This window comes from Hemitrygon akajei, chromosome 10 (assembly GCF_048418815.1).
Source record: "Hemitrygon akajei chromosome 10, sHemAka1.3, whole genome shotgun sequence".
Lineage (NCBI taxonomy): Eukaryota > Metazoa > Chordata > Chondrichthyes > Myliobatiformes > Dasyatidae > Hemitrygon > Hemitrygon akajei.
In genome coordinates, this window is record NC_133133.1 from 152,566,346 (window position 1) to 152,590,281 (window position 23,936).

General features: G+C 38.9%; 2 protein-coding genes across 7 annotated transcripts in view; one reads left to right on the forward strand and one right to left on the reverse strand.

Moving 5' to 3' along the window:
• borcs5 (BLOC-1 related complex subunit 5) overlaps nt 1–5,572 on the forward strand; it is a 74,503-nt gene extending 68,931 nt beyond the window's left edge. For all 5 annotated transcript variants that reach the window (XM_073059420.1, XM_073059418.1, XM_073059417.1 and 2 more), the window contains exon 5: nt 5,172–5,572. In XM_073059420.1, coding sequence (XP_072915521.1) covers nt 5,172–5,405 — 234 coding nt within the window. In that variant the 3' untranslated portion in view covers nt 5,406–5,572. The remainder of the gene's footprint in view (nt 1–5,171) is intronic.
• Nucleotides 5,573–7,743: 2,171 nt separating this feature from the next.
• LOC140734834 (dual specificity protein phosphatase 16-like) overlaps nt 7,744–23,936 on the reverse strand; it is a 60,491-nt gene continuing 44,298 nt past the window's right edge. For both annotated transcript variants that reach the window (XM_073059415.1, XM_073059414.1), the window contains exons 4-7: nt 14,336–14,499; nt 13,746–13,905; nt 12,490–12,613; nt 7,744–9,776 (exon numbers count right to left, since the gene is read on the reverse strand). In XM_073059415.1, coding sequence (XP_072915516.1) covers nt 8,591–9,776; nt 12,490–12,613; nt 13,746–13,905; nt 14,336–14,499 — 1,634 coding nt within the window. In that variant the 3' untranslated portion in view covers nt 7,744–8,590. The remainder of the gene's footprint in view (nt 9,777–12,489; nt 12,614–13,745; nt 13,906–14,335; nt 14,500–23,936) is intronic.

A 23,936-nucleotide genomic window follows, 5' to 3' on the forward strand; every position in this document is an offset into this window, starting at 1 on the left:
AGATACTAACAAGACATTTAAAAAGCACCTAAACCAAATACTTAAATCTAATGTGGATAAATGGGATTTGTGTAGATGGATACAGTGGGCATGGACCTGCTTCTGTACTATAGAGCTCTATAAATTTGAGGCAGTTCACCAACACTTGAATGGGGCAATTGCTGAAACAGCCTGTATCAAGTTACATCTGTTGTAATAGAAGTGAGGGCAGACCATTCAGCCCCACCGTAAGGTCATGGCTAATCTTTTATCTCGGTGCTACTTTTTCCCCCACTAGCCCTATATATCTTGATTTTTCTAAGATCTAAGAAATTCTGTTGCATATAATTCTCCATTGATTTCAATTTTTAGTTAGTTGAGCATTGAGAAAGCGAGTAGTCAGGAATGGAGATCTAATGTCAGAAGAAATAAAGGCAAGTGCATGGGCAGTATCAGAAGTTTGTCCTGAAGCATTATCTATACATTTTTCTTTCGAAGATCCTGCCTGATGAACTACCTCCAGCGTTTTGTTTTTATTTAAGCTCTTCGGTTAATCAGATAACAAAATACTTCACAGAGGCTGTTCAACAGCATCTGTTGCCTAAACATTCTGTACATTCCGGTAATAGTCCCATAAATAAAACACATAAACCCAAGTCTAAGTTTAGAAATCAGCTTCAAGACTGGGCATGTAATGAGTAATATCAGCATTAGTCCTGCTTACAAGGTGCTTGAGTTGAGTATAACTGTTCAGAATATGTACAACAAATATATTTATCACTAGCACCATTGTCGCGTATGGATTTATATACAGATATCTCAGTTAAACATGTAGACAGAAATATCAATATGCATAATTTTGGATCAGTTGGGCTTTAATGTACTGAATGCATGGAAAAAGAGTTGTGTATTTCTGCAGATGGCCTTGAATATTACAGAAACCCTCATCTACAGTAAATAGTGGCACATTTCAATAACCAGGGCACCAGTTATATATAACCTACTTGTGATTTTCTTTGCCCTTCTGGAAATTCTGCCTGCTGTTTCTAAGTTGTACAAGGCCTTGGTGAGACCGCACCTAGAATAAATTGTACAAGGCCTTGGTGAGACCGCACTTAGAATAGTTGTACAAGGCCTTGGTGAGACCGCACCTAGAATAAATTGTACAAGGCCTTGGTGAGACCGCACCTAAAACAGATGTACAAGGCCTTGGTGAGACCGCACCTAGAATAAATTGCACAAGGCCTTGGTGAGACCGCACCTAGAATAAATTGTACAAGGCCTTGGTGAGACCGCACCTAAAACAGATGTACAAGGCCTTGGTGAGACCGCACCTAGAATAAATTGTACAAGGCCTTGGTGAGACCGCACCTAAAACAGATGTACAAGGCCTTGGTGAGACCGCACCTAGAATAAATTGTACAAGGCCTTGGTGAGACCGCACCTAAAACAGATGTACAAGGCCTTGGTGAGACCGCACCTAGAATATTGTTGTACAAGGCCTTGGTGAGACCGCACCTAGAATATTGTGTACAGTTTTGTTCCCCTAATCTGAGGAAAGACATTCTTGCCATAGAGGGGGTACAGAGAAGGTTCACCAGATTGATTCCTGGGATGGCAGGACTTTCATATGAAGGAAGATTGGATCGACTATGCTTATACTCACTGGAATTTAGAAGATTAAGGGGGGGATCTTATTGAAACGTATAAAATTCTAAAGGGATTGGACAGGCTAGATGCAGGAAGATTGTTTCCGATGTTGGGGAAGTCCAGAACGAGGGGTCACAGTTTAAGGATAAAGGGGAAGCCTTTTAGGACCGAGATGAGGAAAAACTTCTTCACACAGAGAGTGGTGAATCTGTGGAATTCTCTGCCATAGGAAACAGTTGAGGCCGGTTCATTGGCTATATTTAAGAGGAAGTTAGATATGGCCCTTGTGGCTAAAGGGATCGGGGGTATGGAGAGAAAGCAGGTACAGGGTTCTGAGTTGGATGATCAGCCATGATCATACTGAATGGCGGTGCAGGCTTGAAGGGCCGAATGGCCTACTCCTGCACCTATTTTCTATGTTTCTATCTCTTTTCCTTTAGTCTGCCTTAAAATGTACCTTTCTGACCAAGTCGTAAGCAGAAATTTTCAGTGTGCGTTTAGCTGTTCAGTTTATGTTAAAATGCAATATATAGTAATTGCAAGTTATTGTTGGCGTATGGGATGGTGATGAGGAAAGCAAAGCACCAACTAACTGTATGACTATAATTGTTATAATTCAGTGTCCTGACCAGCTGCATCACTGTTTGGTGCAGAAATTGCAAGGCATCTGACCACAAGACCCTACAAAGGGTTCCAAGGGATGTTGAGAGGACCATCGGTATCTCTCTTGCTCCAAGATATTTATCAGGAGCGCTGAGTGTACAGGGAGGGCCCTTAGCATTGTCAGTGATCCCTCCCATCTGTCTAACAATCTCTGATCCCCTACCATCAGGACAAGGACAGTAAGGATGGGAAAATTCTTCCCCCAGTCCTTGGGACTACTGAATTCCCTGCTACTACCCAGGTCACATCACACATGAAGCACCCGTAGTGTAAACTGTATACTTTTTGACTTGTGTCATAAGTGCACCTTATTTTTCATTAATTTATTTCTAGTGATATTACCTTATGCGTTGTGTGTGATGCAGAAGAAAATTGCTTTTGTACACATGTATATAGTTGAATGGCTATGAACTTAAACTTTTTGAAAGTCAATTTGCTACTTAGAGTAATTACTTTTAGAATGTGTCCCAATTTAAAGGCATAACACAAATAATATGCAGGTGCTGTCATTTCAAAATTAGATGTCCTTTTCTGGTGGTATGACATTTTAAGATTGATATTCGTGTTGAAGTGATTTGTGTACGTTTTTATTGCAGTGAGGATGTGTCAGAAAATAATTGATAGTATAAAGTGATAGGAAAAATAAATAGAAATGAAAACCATTAAAATGCTTTTTTTTTTAAGATTGCAATACTTTACAGATAGTCTATTGCAAAGTGCATATGCCTTACTCCTAAGTTGCTTTTGCTGGAGATTAAAGGATTTTGTTTTCAAAGCACCAAGCTCTCATTGGCAGTATGCCTACCTTGTTTTGTTTTTAAAAATGAGAATGGAGATGTCCTTTTTATATAGCAAAAGATATTTTACGTTAATACAAGAAATATTTGAAGTTAAAATAATAATTATTATTATGGGAGTTGGGGTGAAACAGTATCCCAAGACAGCAAAATAATGTTTTGGGTTGATGACACTTCATCAAAATGGAAGTAGTTCAGGGGCTCCCAACTTGGGGTCCACGGACCTCTCAGTTAATGATGAGGCTCCATGGTATAAAAAATGTTGGGGACCCCTGCAGTAGTTAAAGATTAAACAAATTTTAGGATACGGAAGAGAAAAGAGCATAATTCCAAGCTTCTAGTTGTCTGTCTTCTAGTTCTGCAGTTCAGATCTCTGCCTGGGAAAGTTGTTTCAGACATTTTCAGGTCATGAGCATTTCCAAATTTCTCTGGCAATTTCGATAATTATTCTAATTAATTTATTGCCCCTCTTCCAGACTGACCGTTAGTGTTCCTCACTACCTCATTTGCCTTATATGGTTTGTCATTTATTATGTCTTGCTTTCCACTCCTTTGGACTTTCCTTTAGCACTCTTCCCTTCATCACATCTTGAAATGTTTTGCCTCTATTCCCAGTTCTGATGAAAGCTAATCAACTTGAAAAGTTATCTCTCCGCAGATACTGCCAGACCAGCAGATTTAATTTTTATTTTCATTTTTCACATATCCAATGTGTCTTAATTTATACTGCCAGGTAGTAGCCACAGTTCCTACTGAAACATCATCAGTGGAATAACCAGTTTTGCATTTTTATAGTATCTTTTAATAGAAAAGCATCTCTTGCCATTTCAGAGAGGTATTAGCAAACAAAAGTAACGAAAGAAAGAGATATTTGGGGAGAAGACAAGAAAATGGTATTGAAAGGCATAGTAAATCAGTAATAATGAAATGGTGGAGCACTGAATGGGCTGTATAGCCTAACTCTGCTGCTCTTATGTATTAGATTGGAGCCTGCTGTGAACCTGACTTCTACATAATAAAAAGCTGTTGGTTACAAAATGGTAGAGGGAATCCATCAGTGGGGTCCATGAGGGTGTATTTGAGTGGAACCATGTGTAGGTGTTATTTCCTGCCATAGGGAAGATATAGGCAGTTACAGTAAAGCAGATAATTTGCTATCCAACTATTTAAACTTACCGACGATTCAACATCTAGCTCACCAAGTGCTGTTCCCACGCTCCTCATGCCATGAGGCCCCAGTTCCCGCCCCCTTCCTCATGCCACGAGGCCCCAGTTCCCGCCCCCTTCCTCATGCCACGAGGCCCCAGTTCCCGCCCCCTTCCTCATGCCACGAGGCCCCAGTTCCCGCCCCCTTCCTCATGCCACGGGGCCCCCAGTTCCCGCCCCCTTCCTCATGCCACGGGGCCCCAGTTCCCGCCCCCTTCCTCATGCCACGGGGCCCCAGTTCTTGCAGTCACTTTCAACTTACCAGATTCACTGAATAATTTATTTGCTTGGTAAAATCTAAAATTAATTATTGTTTCTAGTTTACAAGTTTTTGATAAATGCTTCTATTTGTGGTAGCGTAAAGCATTAGGTCCCAACCTTTTTGAATGAATGGCAAGAAAAATTATAGGATTCCAACGGGAGAGCCATTGCTTTTAAGGAACTGATGCAATCCTGGGATCTTCTGCCATCTTTGTAGTTGGTTTATCTACCATGGCAAGTGTATTCTCATTTTGTTTTACCTTTTAGGTGAACATTCATATTGAAATACTTTATTCAACAATCACAGACCCCCTGAAGTCTCTGGCAATTCCACCCTTCTCATTCTGAAGGGATTGTGCAGTCCGGGTTGAAAACTAATTAAAATAAAAACAGAAATGCTGGAAACACTCAGCAGTTCAGGACAAGAACCTTACCTACTGTGTTTGGGGGGAGTATTTCTTTAAAAAAACAAAGCATTAAAGAGAAGATTTCATTGTTTTGAACTTTATTACTGAATGAGATGTAACTTGATAAAATTGTGTACTATTTTACTCTCTACAAACACTGTTTATAATTGTTCAGTTTGATAATTACAGTATTTCTGTTTAATTGTAGATGGACCTCTCTGTTGAAGCCTTGTATAGCGTTATGCAAGAGCGACAGAAACGGTACGCTAAATATGCTGAACAAATACAGAAGGTTAATGAGATGTCAGCCATACTGCGCCGCATACAGATGGGCATAGATCAAACTGTCCCATTAATGGAGAAACTTAATAGCTTATTACCAGAAAACGAAAGACTTGAACCTTTCTGCATGAGAGCTGATAAAGATATAAAATACCAGTAGCCAATGAAATCTGCAACTTCACTCTCCGAACTCTGCTGGATTTGTGCAGATACCTACAATTTAGATATTAAATCAGCTGAACCATCATGCATTTCCAGGTATACTGAGCATTAATTGTAATGTACTCTTCTCCCAGAATTGTCTGCACGGGGAAATAACACTTGGAATTCCAGCTTTTAAATGTTGCTGGTGTGAACAATGTCATCTGTTATTGCAAATTGTGCTTTATTCAGAAAGGTTTTCAGAGACTTAAGCTGACTAGGGATAAACATTTGCATCATTTTTTTCACCACTACAGTTAGTATTGCAGTTGGCACTATTAAATTAGTTGAAATTAATATTCTCTTTAATTTTCCCCAAGGCTTCACCACTTAAAAGTGTGTTTACTGATGTTTTTCATCACATATTGATTATATATTCTGTGCATACGTGTGTTTGTGTGTGTGTATAATTTTTTTTTCATCTACTCTGGGAATACCTCAGGAACTTGAATATTGCAAATTAGTTGAGATGTAGATCTGAAAGAACAAGTGATGGCTATTCCCAGAGATTGTTTTTGTTATTTCAAGTTTGATCATAGGTTCTTGTTTTGTGAAAATTTGGAATAATTTGCAACTAAAGTGCACTAACAGGTAATTTTCCAGTTTGCAAAAGCATCCAAATATGCTAAATGGGTTTTGCAGTTTATTGTAAATTAAGATGTGCAGTAATTTTAGTAGAAACAAGAGGATAGGTAAGATAAGCAATTTTATCTGTCTCAATACTTAAAACATTTTAGTATTAAACAAATATTAAAATGCATTGCTTATGCTACATACTGCTAATATTTATTACAGTTTTGTGTGGAACGTTGACAAATCTCATCTGTAATGACTGATAGCTGAGCCTCATTGTAATTGCAGCTCCTAGTTTTATAAGAATTCTGAAGGTAAATGAAACTGCATTCAACTGTAAATAACATTTCTTTAAATTGCACATGGCTACTTAGCATTTATATTTTTAAATTTCTGGTTCTTAGCTCAATGATCAACAAGAAATATCACATTTGAACATTTCTCATTTTGTGTAAAATACTCTATTTGTATGGAGATAGAATTAAGGATTTTTTTAACATTTGGAATTTTTGTGATCTCTGACGAGAAAGAATACTTACACAATAGTGCACTTCAGTTCTGGAATAAAGATCACATTTATCAGGTACAACAAAGTTACTCCTCTCAAAAATTAGGACTTGAAAGGGAAAGTAATCAAATGCTAGACAAGCGTTCTATGTAGAAATGATGGATACCATGCATTTCAGTGTTTAAACTTTAAAATTGGACAGCTTGCCGTGTTTCATTTTTACCTTCAGGTATCAAACATTTGACCAGTTGTAGAGGAAAACTGCAAAAATTTTCCTGTAACTTATTTTTTGTATCGTTGAATGTCTATTGTCTATGCATTTGATTTCTTATGTTCTTTAGCTGTGGAGGGATTTTATTATTTTTCTCTATATAGTATATTTTGTGTGTTGTACATTTTCAAACATTTAAAGAAAACAGCTTGAGCAGTTTTTCTCACCTTACTGTGAAATATTTTGCTTATTTAAAATCAGAACTTGTGATCCAGCTATCATTACCGTAATTAGCAAAGTTGTGTGTAATTATTTCTCTCAGTTTTCTGCAGAGTTTAAGAACTAAGTTCTACCATTTCTTATTTGTGAGATTTAGCTAGAGTTACATTTCAGAGTCATGCACTGAGAAAAGATTTTTGCAACAATAATTTTTTCCCATTAATCTTATCTTGCCAGTTCTGGTAATATAATGCATCAGCTCAAGGTTTAAGAGGCAATTTCATGAACTTTAAAATTATATTCTGACATCCTGTAATTGTTATTTATGTATTTTAAAAATGTGAAACAGAAGGAAACATTTAAACTTGAAATAAAAACAGCTAAAATTACTGTGGGCAGCTAGGAAGAGAAAGCATGTGTATTCTTCACTATTATATTTCCGACATTTTCAGCTTTTTTTAAAAATTACTCATGGCTTTGATTTTGTAGTGTCCTTTTGAAGGTTTTGGTAAAGCAGACACTGACTACAACTGCCAAAGAGGAAATTTGTGGTACTTTTATCGTTTTCAGGCATCTTGAGAAGATAAGCATATGTTACAAATACTCAAGGCCATGCTGCATTTGCAGACGGAGAAACAGCAATGCTCTCCAGCTGATGACCTTTGAGTATTTTAATTCATTTCTCTTGAATCAGATTATCATTTTGTACTTTAGTTTGTTTTTCATTTTTTGCAGAAAATGTAAGTTCTTTGCAGCCTCCTACATATTATGCAAATCACACACATATAACAGGTACCATCTTAGATTTTATTTCAACACATGCTCAACATTTCACCTGGTTGAGCAATGTTATCCATATATCTCTCATACATTACACATTTGAACAAAATAGTTCCAACATGCACAAACACTTTGTACCATCCTGAACAAGTTTCCAGCACTTTTCCACAAGAGGACACCCACAGCATCCTCTTCATCTGCAACTCATGCATTCTGCATAGAATTCACATCTGCTTCATTTACATCTCTACTTGATTTTGATACTATCCTCACTTATCTGATCAAAATTAAATGTACACACAGACATTTTAGTGCTAATTTAGCAGTCCACATTGAGTTTAAATTCAAATCTAGCCAAAAACTGTAAATCTCGCCTGTATCAAGACTGACCTGAGATCTGATTTGCTGAATACCTACTTACAGTATAAGCTTTAAATTTGAGGTATTTGCTCTAAGCAGCACTGGCAACCTTACCTATACTTAAATTCAATCAAGATAGCTACACCATTTATGTACAGATGCAAAGTAATTTGCATTGAAGGCTATGACTACACACAGAAATCCAGATTCTGCCAGCTTGTCTGGAATTTAAAACAAAAATATCCATAGAACTTGGCTCAGTCTTCAGAGGCAAAGTGCATTATTGGACATTTATCTAATGATAACTGGGATTTTTCCAAATGTGTAAGGAAAGCCTGATAATTAATGCACCATTGCATGGATTAGGTAAGAAATGTGTTGAATTAAATGATGAACAAAGCATTCAAGCAACAATTTCAAGTCCCTGGTTGTGATTCTGTTTTAGAGAAATTATATACCTGTGAATCATTGCAGTTTTCATTTTAGCATTTCCTCAGGAAACCTCAATGATCTCCATACTACCAGAGAAGCTGGATTGACTTCCAATTTTTCTCAGGTCCTCCCGGGACCTGTTTTCATTCATACCTTCCTCAAATTCCATCTGGCAGCTGCGCCGTTTGTATTGTTTCTCAAATGGGCTTTCCTCATGCCAGCTGCGCCTGGAATCCCGACGGTCACAGTGTTTCTCACGCCGGCGCACCGTTGCTGACTGGTCGCAGCCCGATTGTAATTGACCGCAGCTAAAGGTCGGGTAAGCTGCTGCACCGCTGAACAGTGCAGAACTTGACAGAAAGCGAGGAGGTTGTCCTGCCAGTGCCTCAGTTGCAAAGTACCAGGTGTTGGCCAATGACGCAGTCGATGTTTGAGGTGAGATTATGTCCGAATGCCATCCTTTTAGCCCCATTCCTGCTGCAGAAGTTGCTAAATGCTGTTGGCTACCAGAAAGATCCAATAGAAAGTTTGTTTTGTAGTTATCCTCCATACTTCCACTTCTGTGTAGTGGGGAGAGCAGTGTTCTGGGCACTGTGGTTTGTGCAGATGGAATAACTGTACTTCCTGGTGCTCCTTGTTCCCATATGGTTTGTGTTTGCTTTGTGTTTACATCCATCACAGTGGGTTTAATGTGTTCTGGAAGCTGCTCCACCTCTGTCTGCACTGATGAGTAGAAACAGAACCTGCTTGATTCAGCTGCATTTGATTCCTTCTCAGGACTGCAACTATCCTCTGAACAAGCAGCAATCGGTACAGAACTTGCACCTGCACCGCTCACAGGATGTGATGCAGACCTTATGTCCAACGAAAACGAGCGTTTCAGCCGGTTGTTGTCCTCCAGTCTGTCTACCGACAGGCTAAGGCCATTGATTTCTTGAGCCAAAAGACATTCTCCTTCCACATTGGAAACAGTGGACTCCATAAGTGCAGACAAAGGTAAAGCAGGTGTGGTTGGGTTCCGATCCATAGTGGCTGAGGTAGTGGAGGGCTGCTTCTCTAGTACTGTATCAAAAGGGACACAGTCCTGGGCCAATCTCTGTTCCACAGGTCTCTCCAACTGCAGGAGTTTTAATTTGCTAATAGTTCCTGTTTGGCCAGATGGAGTCTTCAGTCTTTTCTCAAAATCCAGCAATTGACCAAGAAAGTTAAAGTTGGGAGAAATGGTCGGCCTCTTCTCCTTGACAAATCTTAAAAACACAAATGATAATTTCTTATTGATACTTAACACAGACATCGTGGGTCAAAGTGCCATACTGTCATATGTTCAATATTTCATTTATCAAGTAGGCCCCAAAAACAATTAACAGTACTATATTAAACTAACACTGCTTTAAATTTGGTAATCAGTTTGTGAAAACGAAGGCAGATTGTAAAAGCGGTATCAATATATAGATCGATGGTATAGGGGAAAAGACCACAATATCAGACAGCTTATGAGGTACACAGCATTTGGAAATTAATCCTGAATTTAAATCAAATTAAATTACACAAGTATGATGGCTCCAAAGGCAATAAAATGAGAGTTACCTCAGTGGATAATATAGTAGCATTTAAAGAAACAGTTCCATTGAAAAACTAAAACTTTTGGAAAAGGAGGAAAATCATATTAGAAGAAAGCCAAAGGACCACAAATTTTTAAACTATAATACATAACCAAAACATTTTAATGTGGCTATATGAGTAATAATTTTAACCATGTCTGTAGAATTGTGAATTATCGTTAATCAATACTATCATCCCAATTATGAATACACAGTAAACAAGTGTGTTTAATTACTATTTTTTCTACCACCAGTCCACCAGCATCATCTAAAGGTTTGCTTTGCTCATCTGTTAACTCCTACTCCTTCCATACTGTTTGTTATTTGGTACATCCTAATTTAGATACAACTTGTCTCTCTACTGTGACCTAATTTACTATTAATTCAGCTCTCACCACGTCACTGATTAACATCTCCGGAAGGGTATCAGAATCTTCCCAGTTTTTCTGCTACCTATTTCATTCAGACAGGTCATTTCTGCTTCAAAACTGTTTCTAATGCTACAGGAATCTGAACTACCTACACTATTATCTCCAGTCTTGAAGCAAAGATTACCACTTTTTCCCCACCCACACCTTCTGAACTCTACCTAAAGGACTTAAGCTTTTTCAAACCCATGTCAATAATTCCAGTATAGACAATACAGTTTTTTCTTCCCCTAGCTTATTCCACCTTTCCAATTTGCTTACTTACATTATGTGGCTACTTCCTACTATACTCCAAATCTGCCAAGCAAAATGCTCAAGTGCGATAAAATATCATAAACAAAACATATAAGACCATAAGACACAGGAGCAGAATTAGGCCATCTGGCCCATCGACAAACAGGGATTATTGATCAGAACAAATCCTCAGCGACCCAAGTCTGACATTTGGAGATGGTACTACATTGGGAAAACTGCCCCTCAGGCATTTGAAACAATAGCCAGGTATAACTATATTAGTTACCCACCAAAATTCTCATCACCCCAGACTATTTATTTTCAACACCACATGAGCATTCCCATCTATGGTGGAGCCTCAAGGTTACGCTAATGAAACGAGTTGATGAAAGCACTCACTCCTCCCATTAATGATGCCAAAATCCAGTCACTTCTGTTAAATCATCTCAGAAACAAGGCAGAATATTGCACCAGAACTAGATACAGAAACTAGCCAGAGCATATAGGATATGAGTACCTAACAATGAGGAAATGTTACCTGGTTATGACCTATCACAAAAGACAAAATAGATTCAAACTACAGTCGGTCCTCCTTATCCACGGGGGATTGGTTCCGAGACCACCCGCGGATACCAAAAATCGCGGATGCTCAAGTCCCTTATTTAACCTGAGTCAATGTGGTGGTCTTTAGGACCCAGCGGAACCCCGGACTTTATTTAACATGTTCAGTGGGCATTAGGACCCGGCGTAGCTCTGAATCCGCGGTGTTTCTGTTCACGAAAATAATCACGATCGTGATTGAAAATAAGGTGGAAGTAATAAAGCTATCGGAAAGAGGTGAAACGCCTTCGGTCATTGGAAAAGCGTTAGGCTACAGTCGGACGATTGGAACAATTTTAATGGAGAATGTGAAAGGCCCTGCCCCGATGAAAGCTGTGATTATTACTAAGAAATGCAGTGGTTTAATTATTGGGTTTTTGATCCTCCACATCAACCCGGCACGGTGGAGAGCACACTCGATAGCAATCTGTCACTAGATTGAACTCGGGAACTTCCCGAGCCCAGCACTGAAACATACGTTCTTAAGTGTTTTATATGCATAGAAAGGTAAAATATATACTATATACAAATGCAAACGTTTGACTAACTGACGCTAAATAATACCGGATGTACCTGTTCCGACTTACTTAGTAAGAGAACTTAAGATTTTTTTCGATCCCAATCCACGATAACCCAAGCACATCCTCCCGTATACTTTAAATCATCTCTAGATTACTTATAACGGCTAGTACAATGTAAATGCTATGTAAAATAGTTGTTATACTGCATTGTTTAGGGAATAATGACAAGAAAAAAGTCTGTACATGCTCAGACAACAAGTGCTGGAAGAGCACTTCTGGGTTTTCACGATTCGTGGTTGGTTGAATTTGCAGATAAGGAGGGCCAACTGTACCTAAAAGCTCTTTCCTAACTATTGGCAAAGTGATTCAAAGTACCATCAAATAACATCTCAAAACCATGTTATCACATCAAACTGTCCCCAAGGGTTAGAATCATGATTTGTCTGCTACCTATTTAACTAAAATAGATAATATTTCACTACCATTCTTTAATTTGTTATAAACTCACCTGGTGTGTCAGCAGCAAAGACTTGGCAGAAAAACAAATCACTTATTTGCTAACATAATACATCTTACCTATATGCTTCATCTAGTGACATGTCCATCCTCTTCATTATATAAGCAATAGCAATGGTGGCAGAACGGGAAATTCCAGCCAAGCAGTGCACCAATACACAGCCATTTGATGCCTTTGCTTTCTCTAAAGAAAAGTTGATGGAGGAATGTTATTCACAGTACTTAGTTCTTAGCTAAGTTATTATTATCTTTTTCACTGTTCCCTAGGCTTTTTTGCACCATTACCCTGTTGCAAGATATTCTAGGTAACCAGATCAAGTGCCTCAAATTTGCCTTTAGCTGAAAAATGCATTTGGCATTCCCATGAGGCAACTGTTCAAATTTCTTGTTCTAGTAATAGAAAGAAAATTTGGTATCAACACGAGTGAATCTGCAGATGCTGGAAATAAATAAAAACACAAAATGCTGGCAGAACTCAGCAGGCCAGACAGCATCTATGGGAGGAGGTAGTGACAACGTTTTGGGCCGAAACCCTTCATCAGGAGTCACTCCCATAGATGCTGTCTGGCCTGCTGAGTTCTGCCAGCATTTTGTCTTTTTAGAAAATTTGGTATCATGGGTTAACTTGGGGGGGGGGGGGGGGAGAACGTGGTGGAAACAAAACATTCTGCATTCTGGAAGAAGCATTCTGATAGCAAGAGAGGTTGGGCTAATTTTTGTAACTGGGGAGAGCTGACATACTTTACCAGTCAGGTAAACTGACTGGTCACACCTAGCAGCAAATGGATAAACAATCTGATTTAGTTCAACATCTGATATTCTTTGGAAAATGTACATAGCAGGATTTTTTTGTATTGAATGGAAAATTACAAAGTTAAGAGCCATTCACAAACCAATTAAAATCAGGAAGCAGGCACTTTTGCTTCACTTAAAACTGAGGAATTATTTAAATTCAATATCTAAATACAGCAAATTACAGTGATTCTGAAAATATACTGCAAACCAACATTACATAACCAATTCTCTTTCAAGCTGCATGCTACCCTGGAAATATATTTGTTCAGAAATCAAATTCAAATTAATTCTGCAAAGGTTTGGCAGATTTCGCCCTGACAGAAAAATACAAATTATTCCTGTGATTACTTTCACCGAGTTCCTGATCTTAGTGCTTTGAAACTGTTTCCATCATCTCCTCCTGTAGCATGCCAAAGAATAACAATTATACTCAAATAATCTCAAATGAAAGCATTAAAAAGCCATTAGCAAATCTAACTTTTAAAGAAATTTTAAATATCAACACATAAATCCCAACTGACCTATAAATTCAACTGATTTGTCAAGCCAAGGCAGGATCTTCTCAGAAAAGCTGTCATTTACTGGAACTCGTAGAAAATGGCTCTCTGGGATAAAGTCAGGTTTTGGACATGTATTACTTGCATTGAGTACATAGCCAATATCAATCTGCTGCATTAGCTCCTAGATTTGAAGGAAAATATAAATGCTTTAAAATTCTATGGATTTTCAATCTTCAAGTAGAAGTGTGAACTCTTAGAATCATAATCAGCCATTCAAGCCATCATATCCAATCCATTCATCCATATCCTTTAAGTCTGCAGGATTACACTTGCACATGTGGGTAATTTATAAATTACTTTCTCTACTATCTGCTTTGTGATGGGTTTAGGACCCTCTGCAACCTCTCATCTAAAACATCACTAATTCCACTCAAATGAGTTTTCTTTGGTGAATCTCCATGAAAATTGTGATATACAGAACTAGTTATGGAAATATTTTTTCTACATTTTCAATTCATGCAATGACAGTTATCTAAAGTAAATAGAAAATGTCTGCCACGTTTGCAGAAAGATGTTTTTTTTTTAAACTACCATGGATTGTTCCCTCTCACCTTATTCAACACATCTCGCTGGCAGCCAAGGTAAAGATGAGGAAGAATTCGGGTTGGACCAGTGTTTGTTACTGGTAGGCATGGTTGGGAAATGCTTGTCGGCACCAAAGAGGATTTTCCTTCACAAAGGCCACAGAAGCTAGAAGAAAATGTGGCAAATCCACCTACCAAATAATTACGGAGATTGTGAAAATGTTAACAACTTTGAAAAGGAAAAGACATCTTCAAAATCATGCAAAAACCAAGTTTCTCTTCCACTCCTGTTTACCATATTATCTGTATTACACAATATATTCAGTTTCATTCTGTGTAGCTTTCACAAAGCACATCTGGACATATTTAACGTAGGAGAGTACAGTACTGGACAGGGCATTCAACCCAAAATATTGTGTCGATCTTGATGCCTAATTATACTAAATGTCCTCCTGCACATCATCCATATGCCTCCATATTTATGTTTCTCTAAAAGCCTCAAACTCCACCAAACTTTTACTACTAACCCTGATAATCCATTCCAGAAGGCAAATAAAAAATAGTTGCTTTTAAAGTTGTGAGGGGAGTGTAAAGGTAATGCAAGAGGCAGGTCCCCTGGCGTTCATTTCTGTCTGGGGAAAAGATTCTACCTATCCCATCTATGTCTCTCATAATTTAAAACCTCTATAAGATCTCACCTCAGCCTCCAACACTGGAGAGAACAAAGTTTGTCCAAATTTTTCTTATAACTCATACCCTCTAATCCAAGCAGCGTCCTGGTAAAACTCTTTTGCACCCTTTCCAAAGACTTCACACTTTTCCTGTAATGGGATGGCCAGGACTACACACAATACCCCAAGTGTGATCCATAAGGGCATAAGATATAGGAGCAGAAGTAGGCCATTCAGCCCATCAAGTCTGCTCAGCCATTCAATCATGGGCTGATCCAATTCTTCCAGTCATCACTACTCCTCTGCCTTCTCCCCATACCCTTTAATGCCCTGGCTAATCAAGAACCTATCTATCTCTGCCTTAACTGCACCCAATGTCTTGGCCCAATGATAGATTTACCACCCTCTGACTAAAGTAATTTCTCTGCATCTCTGTTCTAAATGGACATCCTTCAATCCTGAAGTCGTGCCCTCTTGTCCTAGACTCCCCCACCACAGGAAAAAAATTTGCCATATCTAATACGTTCAGGCCTTTGAACATTCGGAATGTTTCAATGAGATTCCCCACATATCCTTTCTAAAATAAGGAGCCCAAAACTGCACACAATACTCTATGTGTGGTCTCACGAGTGCCTTATAGAGCCTCAACATCACATCCCTGCTCTTACGTTCTACACCTCTAGAAATGAATGTCAACATTGCATTCGCCTTCTGCACCACCGACTCAACCTGGAGATTAACCTTTAGGGTATCCTGCACAAGGACTCACAAGTCTCTTCGCATCTCTGCATTTTGAATTCTCTCCCCATCTAAATAACAGTCTGCCCGTTTATTTCTTCACCAAGGTGAATGACCCATACACTTCCCAACATTGTATTTAATTTGCCACTTCTTTGCCCATTTCCCTAAACTATCTAAGTCTCTCTGCAAGCTCTCTATTTCCTCAACACTACCCACTCCTCCACCTATCTATATCATCGGCAAATTTAGCCACAAATCCATTAATCCCATAATCCAAGATCCAACCAACTAAAGGTTTACATCTGCAGTATGACTTCTTTACCTGTATACTCCATACCCCACCAATCAATGAAAACAAACATTCCACACACCTTCTTTACAACCTTATCCACTTGTATAGCCATTTTCTGTAAATTATTAACCTTGACCCCAAGATCCTTCTATACCTCAATGCTATTAGAGGCTTACTATTAACTGGATACTTCTCCCCCCCCCCCCACCCCCCACCATCATCTCATATTTGCAAGAATTAAGTTCCACCTGTTACAGATCTATTTCCCATTGCATTTTTGATAATCCTTTACACTATCCACAATTCCACCAATCCTGATGTCATCCATCCATCTACATTTTCATACAAATCGTTGATATACGTCACAAAAAAAAGGTCCCAGCACTAATCCTCGTGATATACCACTGGTCTCAGACCTCCAGCCAGAATAACAGCCTACCACCCTAATCTGTCTTCTACAGGTAAGCCAGTTCAGAATCCAAACAAAATTCACCCAGATACCATTTAGATTCTGAACTAACCTACCACAGAGGGCCTTATCAAATGCCCTTCTAAAGTCCACGTAGACAATGTTCACTGCCTAATCCTTATCAAGATCCTCTGGTACTTCCTCAGATAACTCAATCAAGTCTGTACGACTTGACCTGCCCCACACAAAGCTGTGCCGACTGTCTCCAAGAAGGCCATGCCTTTACAAATGCACAAAAATCCTATCAATCTATTCCTTACCACTGACATGAGGTTCACTGTCCTTTAATTACCTAGATAATACCCATTTCTTGAACGAAGAAATAACATTCCCTACTCTCCAAGTCCTCCAGATTCTCGCCTGTCACTGTTGAGGACACAATGAACCTTGTCAAAGCCCCAACAATCTTCTCACTTGCTTCTTTCACTATTGTCGGACAGATATTATCAACCCCGGGGCCTTGTCCTCCTTAATGCTTTTCAGAAGACATAGCACTACCTGCTCTTCCATCTCAAAATGTCCCAACACATTAACATGCCACACTTTATTTTCAGTATCCTCCAATTAATTCTCCTCAGCAGATATTGCTGCAAAGTACTCATTTAGTACCTTAGCCACCTTGCCTGACTCCATGCACAAATTTAACACTTGTGGGCACCCCAGCACAATCCTCGCTGATTTGATTTGATGCAAATGACACATTTCACCTTGTGTTTCGATGTACACGACAAATAAAGATAATCTTTTTTAAAAACTCATACCTTACCCTCTGCCTCCTCTTCCAGGACATGAATGTATATTATAAATAGTAGAGGGCAAATATCTGATCCTTACACACTCCACTAGATACACCATTCCAACCTGAAAAAGACCCATTTATTCTGACTCTTCTGTGTGACAATCCATGCTAACACATCTCCCCCACTATCATGAGCTCTTATGTGCCATTCTGTTAAGTGACACCTTGTCAAATACATTTCTAGATATCCAAATACACAACATCTACACATTCTGCGCTATCAGCTCTGCTCATTACATCAAGTCAGTGAAGTTGCAATTTTCTAAGGAGGCTGTCAGAACATCCTTAAAGCATCTCCTCTATCCTCCTAATAAACTTTTGTCATGATAAAGCTTGGAGTTCCTGATTTGGAAGTCTGTTATGCATGTGAATGACCTTAACTATGCAAAGTTGATCAAGTGTACTTAAGAGCTTTGATACTGGGAATGTTGAACTAGGAAAGAATATTCATGTTGGTTCACTTATCCTGCCTATTGTTGTGACAGGTTTGAGGTTATGATGAATCTTGCTGATGACTTCCTTTGCCAATACATGCTCCCAAGATATAGGAAGAGGTCCACGTTTCTCAGAGATAGCATAGATGATTGAGGAGTTGTGCAACAAACAGTTTGGTCAAACACCTTTGTGGTCATTAAGTGCAAAGTTCATTCTCTTACACGCTTCAGCAAATGAGTGAATCCTGAGTTGGGCCTATGAATGTGTGTATAAGCAAGTATCATCAACATCCTACTTCATGGTGACTGAGGTTAGAATGATCTTGGCTTTAGAATGGAAGCAATGTTGCCTCCTATTGATTCTCTAGATAAGCTTCGCTTAATGGGGAAGCTTTTTACATGCTGGTATGCAACTTGAAATTTCAACTAATATACATACAGGAAGGTCAAGCATATCCTCATAATATTGACACACCATCCACCAAGCTGGAAACTTTGTGCATATGATAAGTGTTCATCCAATAACAGCAAATATAATAATGGCAGTTGTAAATCCAGAAATTCAGAACTTACTCAGTTTGGTGATGTTATTAGTCATTTACTGCTTTTACAGTGAAAGCAACTGCCTGTCTACCATTTTTTGCTTGTGACCCTCTCTAGATCGAAACTATGTTTACTGACCTCTCTCCACATTATCCCATCTTAAATAAGGAGGGGAACATCTGCACATACTAAAGGTGTGGTCTCACAAAGGCCCTGTACAAATAACTGGTTTGTAAATCCTTGTTTTCCAGTCCAGTCTTTCTTAGCAGTTGTAGCTCATGTTTTCAACCTGCCATTCTAAAGGAAAATTTCTGAAATCAAAATTGAAATATTTTATCTTTAGTGGAAAATGCTGACAAAATCTATGCCCGTTGCTTTTTAAAAAAAAATTTCATTGCCCCCACAATAAGTTTCTAACAAATCCCTTTTGCTACTGATCTCCCTCTATTCCTATCATTCCACAAATACTGGTAATCTTTTGCAGCTAATACATTGCCAGTTGTTCGATTTGTGGCCAAGTCTAAGAATTCTGACCAATTTCAGATGCTTGATAACACACCCAGGCATTCAAGTAGTGAGATGTGGAACTGAATTACCCCTGGTGCATCAAAAAAAAAACAAGCATCAGTGATCAGCTATTGGTGACTTCTTCAAATGCCTGATGATTAAAATTGATTTAATGTGCTGTTAATCGATGGAATGGACTTCTATTAGAAAATTTATACCGGACCACGTCACATATAGGTCTAACAGGTTAAAAGTTGGCACATCATTGTGGGTCAAACATTCTGTACTGTACTGTTGCTGTTCTATGTTCTACGTTAAATTGAAATGGATGGCAGATTTTCTTTCCCCTACGGGCACTGGTGAATCAAATGAGTTTTATTTGGAAATCTGAAACTTTCATGGTAACAATTACTGATTGTAACCCCAACAATGATGCTGACTTTGGTTAATTAAATAAATCTGAAATAGAAAACTAATGATAAATTCTTTAGGTACCATGGGGGATTTGATTGTTGGCTTCATGACATGTAATTTGTCACTATTTCTGATGTGATGAAAATTCCTTTAAATTGCTACTATTCAGACCCATGTGTGACTTGCCTTCATTTTGTCAAAATGATAGCATCCTTCAAAGATACTTTGGAACTATATTTCAATATGAATCATTGCCATGTGAGGAAAAAGAGAAATACAAAACAAAGCCAAGCTTGATAAATAATTTACTCTAAACCCAGAGGAACTGCCTGCATGTAAAGAGTCGTTATCCCACAGGACACACTTTTCACTCTTGCACTATTACAGTGTATTGTGTAGGAGGTGCATCTTGACATCAAAAGAATTGATATGAAAAACTAAAAGCTGAAGAGGTAGAAGAAAGGGAATTAGACTGTGCCCCATTTAATTTTGACAAAAGGTGTTATTTGTGTCAGAAAGGCCCCTTTATTTCCTTTTATCTATTTAGATGAACTTTTACACATTTCACAAATATAGAATTGCTCATCTTTGGCCATTTCATAAGTCAGGAGATGCTGATAACTTAAGCAAAATAACAATTCCTACATATTGACCGTAATTGGATTCTGGGTATCTGGGTCTAACTTTTTTTTTTCAAAAATTTCTAATCAAGCAAAAATGATTTTGCAAGTGCAGAGCACCTATTTAAAATTCCAGTTAGAAATAAATAAGTATAAAATATTACACACACACATGTTTTTCTGTGTTTGGTGTCAGATGTGGGAGGTCCGGGAGACTCCCAGCCTCCCAGACAACCATATCTGCACCAGGTGCGTCGAGCTGCAGCTCCTTAAGGACTGTGTTAGGGAACTGAAGATGCAGCTCGATAACCTTTGTCAGGTCAGGGTAAGTGAGGAGGTGATAGAGAGGAACTACAGTCAGGTAGTCACACTAGGGCCTGAGGAAACAGATAAGTGGGTAACAGGCTGGAGAGCACCCCTGTGGCTGTACCCCTAGACAATAAGTACTCCTGCTTGAATACTGTTGGTGGGGGGACAGCCTACCTGGGAGAAGCAACAGTAGCTGCGCCTCTGGTACAGAGTCTGGTCCTGTGGCTCAGAAGGGTAGGGAAGGGAAGAGGATGGCAGCAGTGATAGGGGACTCTATTACTTAGGGGGTCAGACAAGCGATTCTGTGGATGCAGGAAAGAAACAGATGGTAGTTTGCCTCCCAGGTGCCAGGATCCGGGATGTTTCTGATTGCATCCAAGATATCCTGAAGTGGGAAGGAGAACAGCCAGAGGTCGTGGTACATGTTGGTACCAACGACATAGGCAGGAAAAGGGAGAATGTCCTAAAAGCCGACTACAGGGAGTTAGGAAGGAAGTTGAAAAGCAGGACCACAAAGGTAGTCATCTGGGGATTACTGACTGTACCATGCGACAGTGAGTATTAGAGTGAAGTGCAGGATAAATGCATGGCTGAGGGATTGAAGCAGGGGGCAGGGATTCAGATTTCTGGATCATTGGGAACTCTTGGAGCAGGAGTGATATATACAAAACGGGCAATTTGCATTTGAATCCCAGGGGGGCCAATATCCAGGCAGGAAAGTTTGCCAAGGCTATTAGAGAGAGTTTAAACTAGGATTGCTGGGGATGGAATCCAAACTGAAGAGACTGAGGAAGAGGCGGTTGGCTCACAAATAGAGAAAGCTTGGAGACAGTGCAAGAGGGAGGATAGGCAGGTGATTGAGAAGAGACGTGCTCAGACTGATGGTTTGAGATGTGTCTATTTTAATGCAAGGAGTATTATGAACAAAGTGGATGAGCTTAGAGCATGGATCAGTACTTGGAGCTATGATGTTGTGACCATTACAGAGACTTGGATGGCTCAGGAGCAGGAATGGTTACTTTGAGTGCCAGGCTTTAGATGTTTCAGAAAGGACAGTGAGGGAGGCAAGAGAGGTGGTGGTGTGGCACTGCTGATCAAGAGATAGAGTCACAGCCATTGAAAAAGAGGAAGACATGGAGGGATGGTCTACAAAGTCTCAGTGGGTGGAAGTTAGGAACAGGAAGGAGTAAATAGCTCAGCTGAGTGTTTTTATAGACCACCCAATAGTAACAGGGACATCGAGGAGCAGATAGGGAGACAGATTCTGGAAAGGTGTAATAATAACAGGGTTGTTGTGGTAGGAGATTTTAATTTCCCAAATATTGATTGGCATAGCCCTAGAGCGAGGGGTTTAGATGGGGTGGAGTTTGTTAGGTGTTTTCAAGAAGGTTTCTTGACACAATATGTAGATAAGCCTACAAGAGGAGAGGCTGTACTTGATCTGGTATTGGGAAATGAACCTGGTCAGGTGTCAGATCTCTCAGTAGGGGAGCATTTTGGAGATAGTGATCACAACTCTATCTCTTTTACCATAGCATTGGAGAGGAATAGGAACAGACAAGTTAAAAAAGTGTTTAATTGGAGTAAGAGGAAAAAATGAGGCTATCAGGCAGGAACTTGGAAGCATAAATTGGGAACATATGTTCTCAGGGAAATGTACAGAAGAAATGTGGCAAATGTTCAGGGGATACTTGCGTGGAATTCTGCGTAGGTATGTTCCAATAAGATGGAAAGGATGGTAGGGTACAAGAACCGTGGTGTACAAAGGCTGTTGTAAATCTAATTAAGAAGAAAAGAAGATCTTACAAAAGGTTCAAAAAGCTAGGTAATGATAGAGAGTTAAAAGCTTATAAGGTTGGCAGGAAGGATCTCAAGAAAGAAATTAGGAGAGCCAGAAGGAGCCATGAGAAGGCCTTGGCGGACAGGATTAAGGAAAGCCAGAAGGCATTCTACAAGAATGTGAAGATCAAGAGGATAAGATGTGAGAGAATAGGACCAATCAAGTGTGACAGTGGAAAAGTGTGTATGGAACCGGAGCAGATAGCAGAGGTACTTAATGAGTACTTTGCTTCAGTATTCACTATGGAAAAGGATCTTGGCAATTGTTGTGATGATTTACAGCAGACTGAAAAGCTTGAGCATGTAGATATTAAGAATGTGCTGGAGCTTTTGGAAAGCATTAAGTTGGATAAGTCACCATTGACCGGATGGGATGTACCCCAGGCTACTGTGGGAGGCGAGGGGGAAGATTGCTGAGCCTCTGGCGATGATCTTTGCATCATCAATGGGGACGGGAGAGGTTCTGGAGGATTGGAGGGTTGCAGATGTTGTTCCTTTATTCAAGAAAGAGTAGAGATAGCCCAGGAAATTATAGAGCAGTGAGTCTTACTGCAGAAAAAAAAATAAATACACACATACACACTTACTTTGAACTTTTGAATCTGGATGGGATGTTTCAAACTAAGAAACTGAGAACTTCGCTGGCTTAATTGATCCCCTCATTTCTTAACAAATGCAGCCATTGCCACAAGTTTAAACACAGGGCAGGAAAATCTGACTGAAAATACTGTTCAATCAACCGTGCATTCGAAAGCATCTTTTAATCATTATAAAAATAAAATCTTTTGTTAATTACTTTCACTTTGCACGAGATGAACTGAATTCTGTGTTAGAGAAAGCAGATTACCATAACTCATTCAGCACCTCGCCTTTAGGAGAGCTGAAGCTTTCAAGCCAATACATTAATATCTTTAATTATGTTGTGATGAAACATTTTGCCAAATGTTTTCTATTAGTTCTTTACTAAAGTACTCCAAGTTCCTGAAATGTGACAAAAATTGAGGTCTTAAATGGTCAAGTAATTTGATACCTTGCATCTTAATCAAGTAATGTGTTTTTTCTTATAAATTGAGAATTACTACGTATTAATTTTAAGCTCCTGAATAAATTAACAACCCATTTTTCCTGAAATGAGAGTTAAATCATTTTAAGTATTATTTTTCCATTACTTACATTCCTAACTCACTATCCACTCAATCGACCAATACCTAACCCATCTCCTCACATTCATTTTTTTTGGGAGGTTACAATTACAAGAAACTGGCTACAATTACAAATTAGTGGTTTTGATTATATGTAATGGATTACAAGACATATTAGCAAATTCTTCCCTGGCAAAATTCACCATCTAGAGTACATTTCTGTCCATCATGCTACAGGAACCACATAGATTAATGTGAATTTCCATGCCATTAACTGTTCTGTCAATTTTCAACTTAGAAAATGTTTAGACTATAATATTCATAAGGGAATGTAGACATTTTCTCTTCACCAATTGCCCTCTTGAAGGCAGTGATGAAAGAAGTTGGTACAGTGAGTCCTTGTGGAGAAATACTTCCACTATGCCATTGTTTGCAGAATTTTAGTATTTAGACCAGTGTTGAAAGAAATGCAAAATATTTCAACATCAAGATGTGCAATTTTGAACAGAATTTATAGGTGGCGCTTGTATTTATTTACCCAGCTAGTAGAGAACCCCAGCTGCTATTTAAGAAGCCATTTTGGATTGCTTCAGCTCACTTGTAGATACGACACTACAGCCACACTGCACTAATGGTGGAGACTGAATGCTTAGTCTGGCAAAATGAGTGCAAATCAAGAAAGTTGCTTTGCCATGGTTAGCAAACTTTAAATTTAATCTGTAGAAAGTATTCCATCACAATGGAGACTCCCAAAATATTAATGGCTATTAGGGATTATTCTAGAGTTATTAAATTATGGACAGCAGATATTCATTAAAATGAGGACAGAAATGTCCTTCAGGAAATAA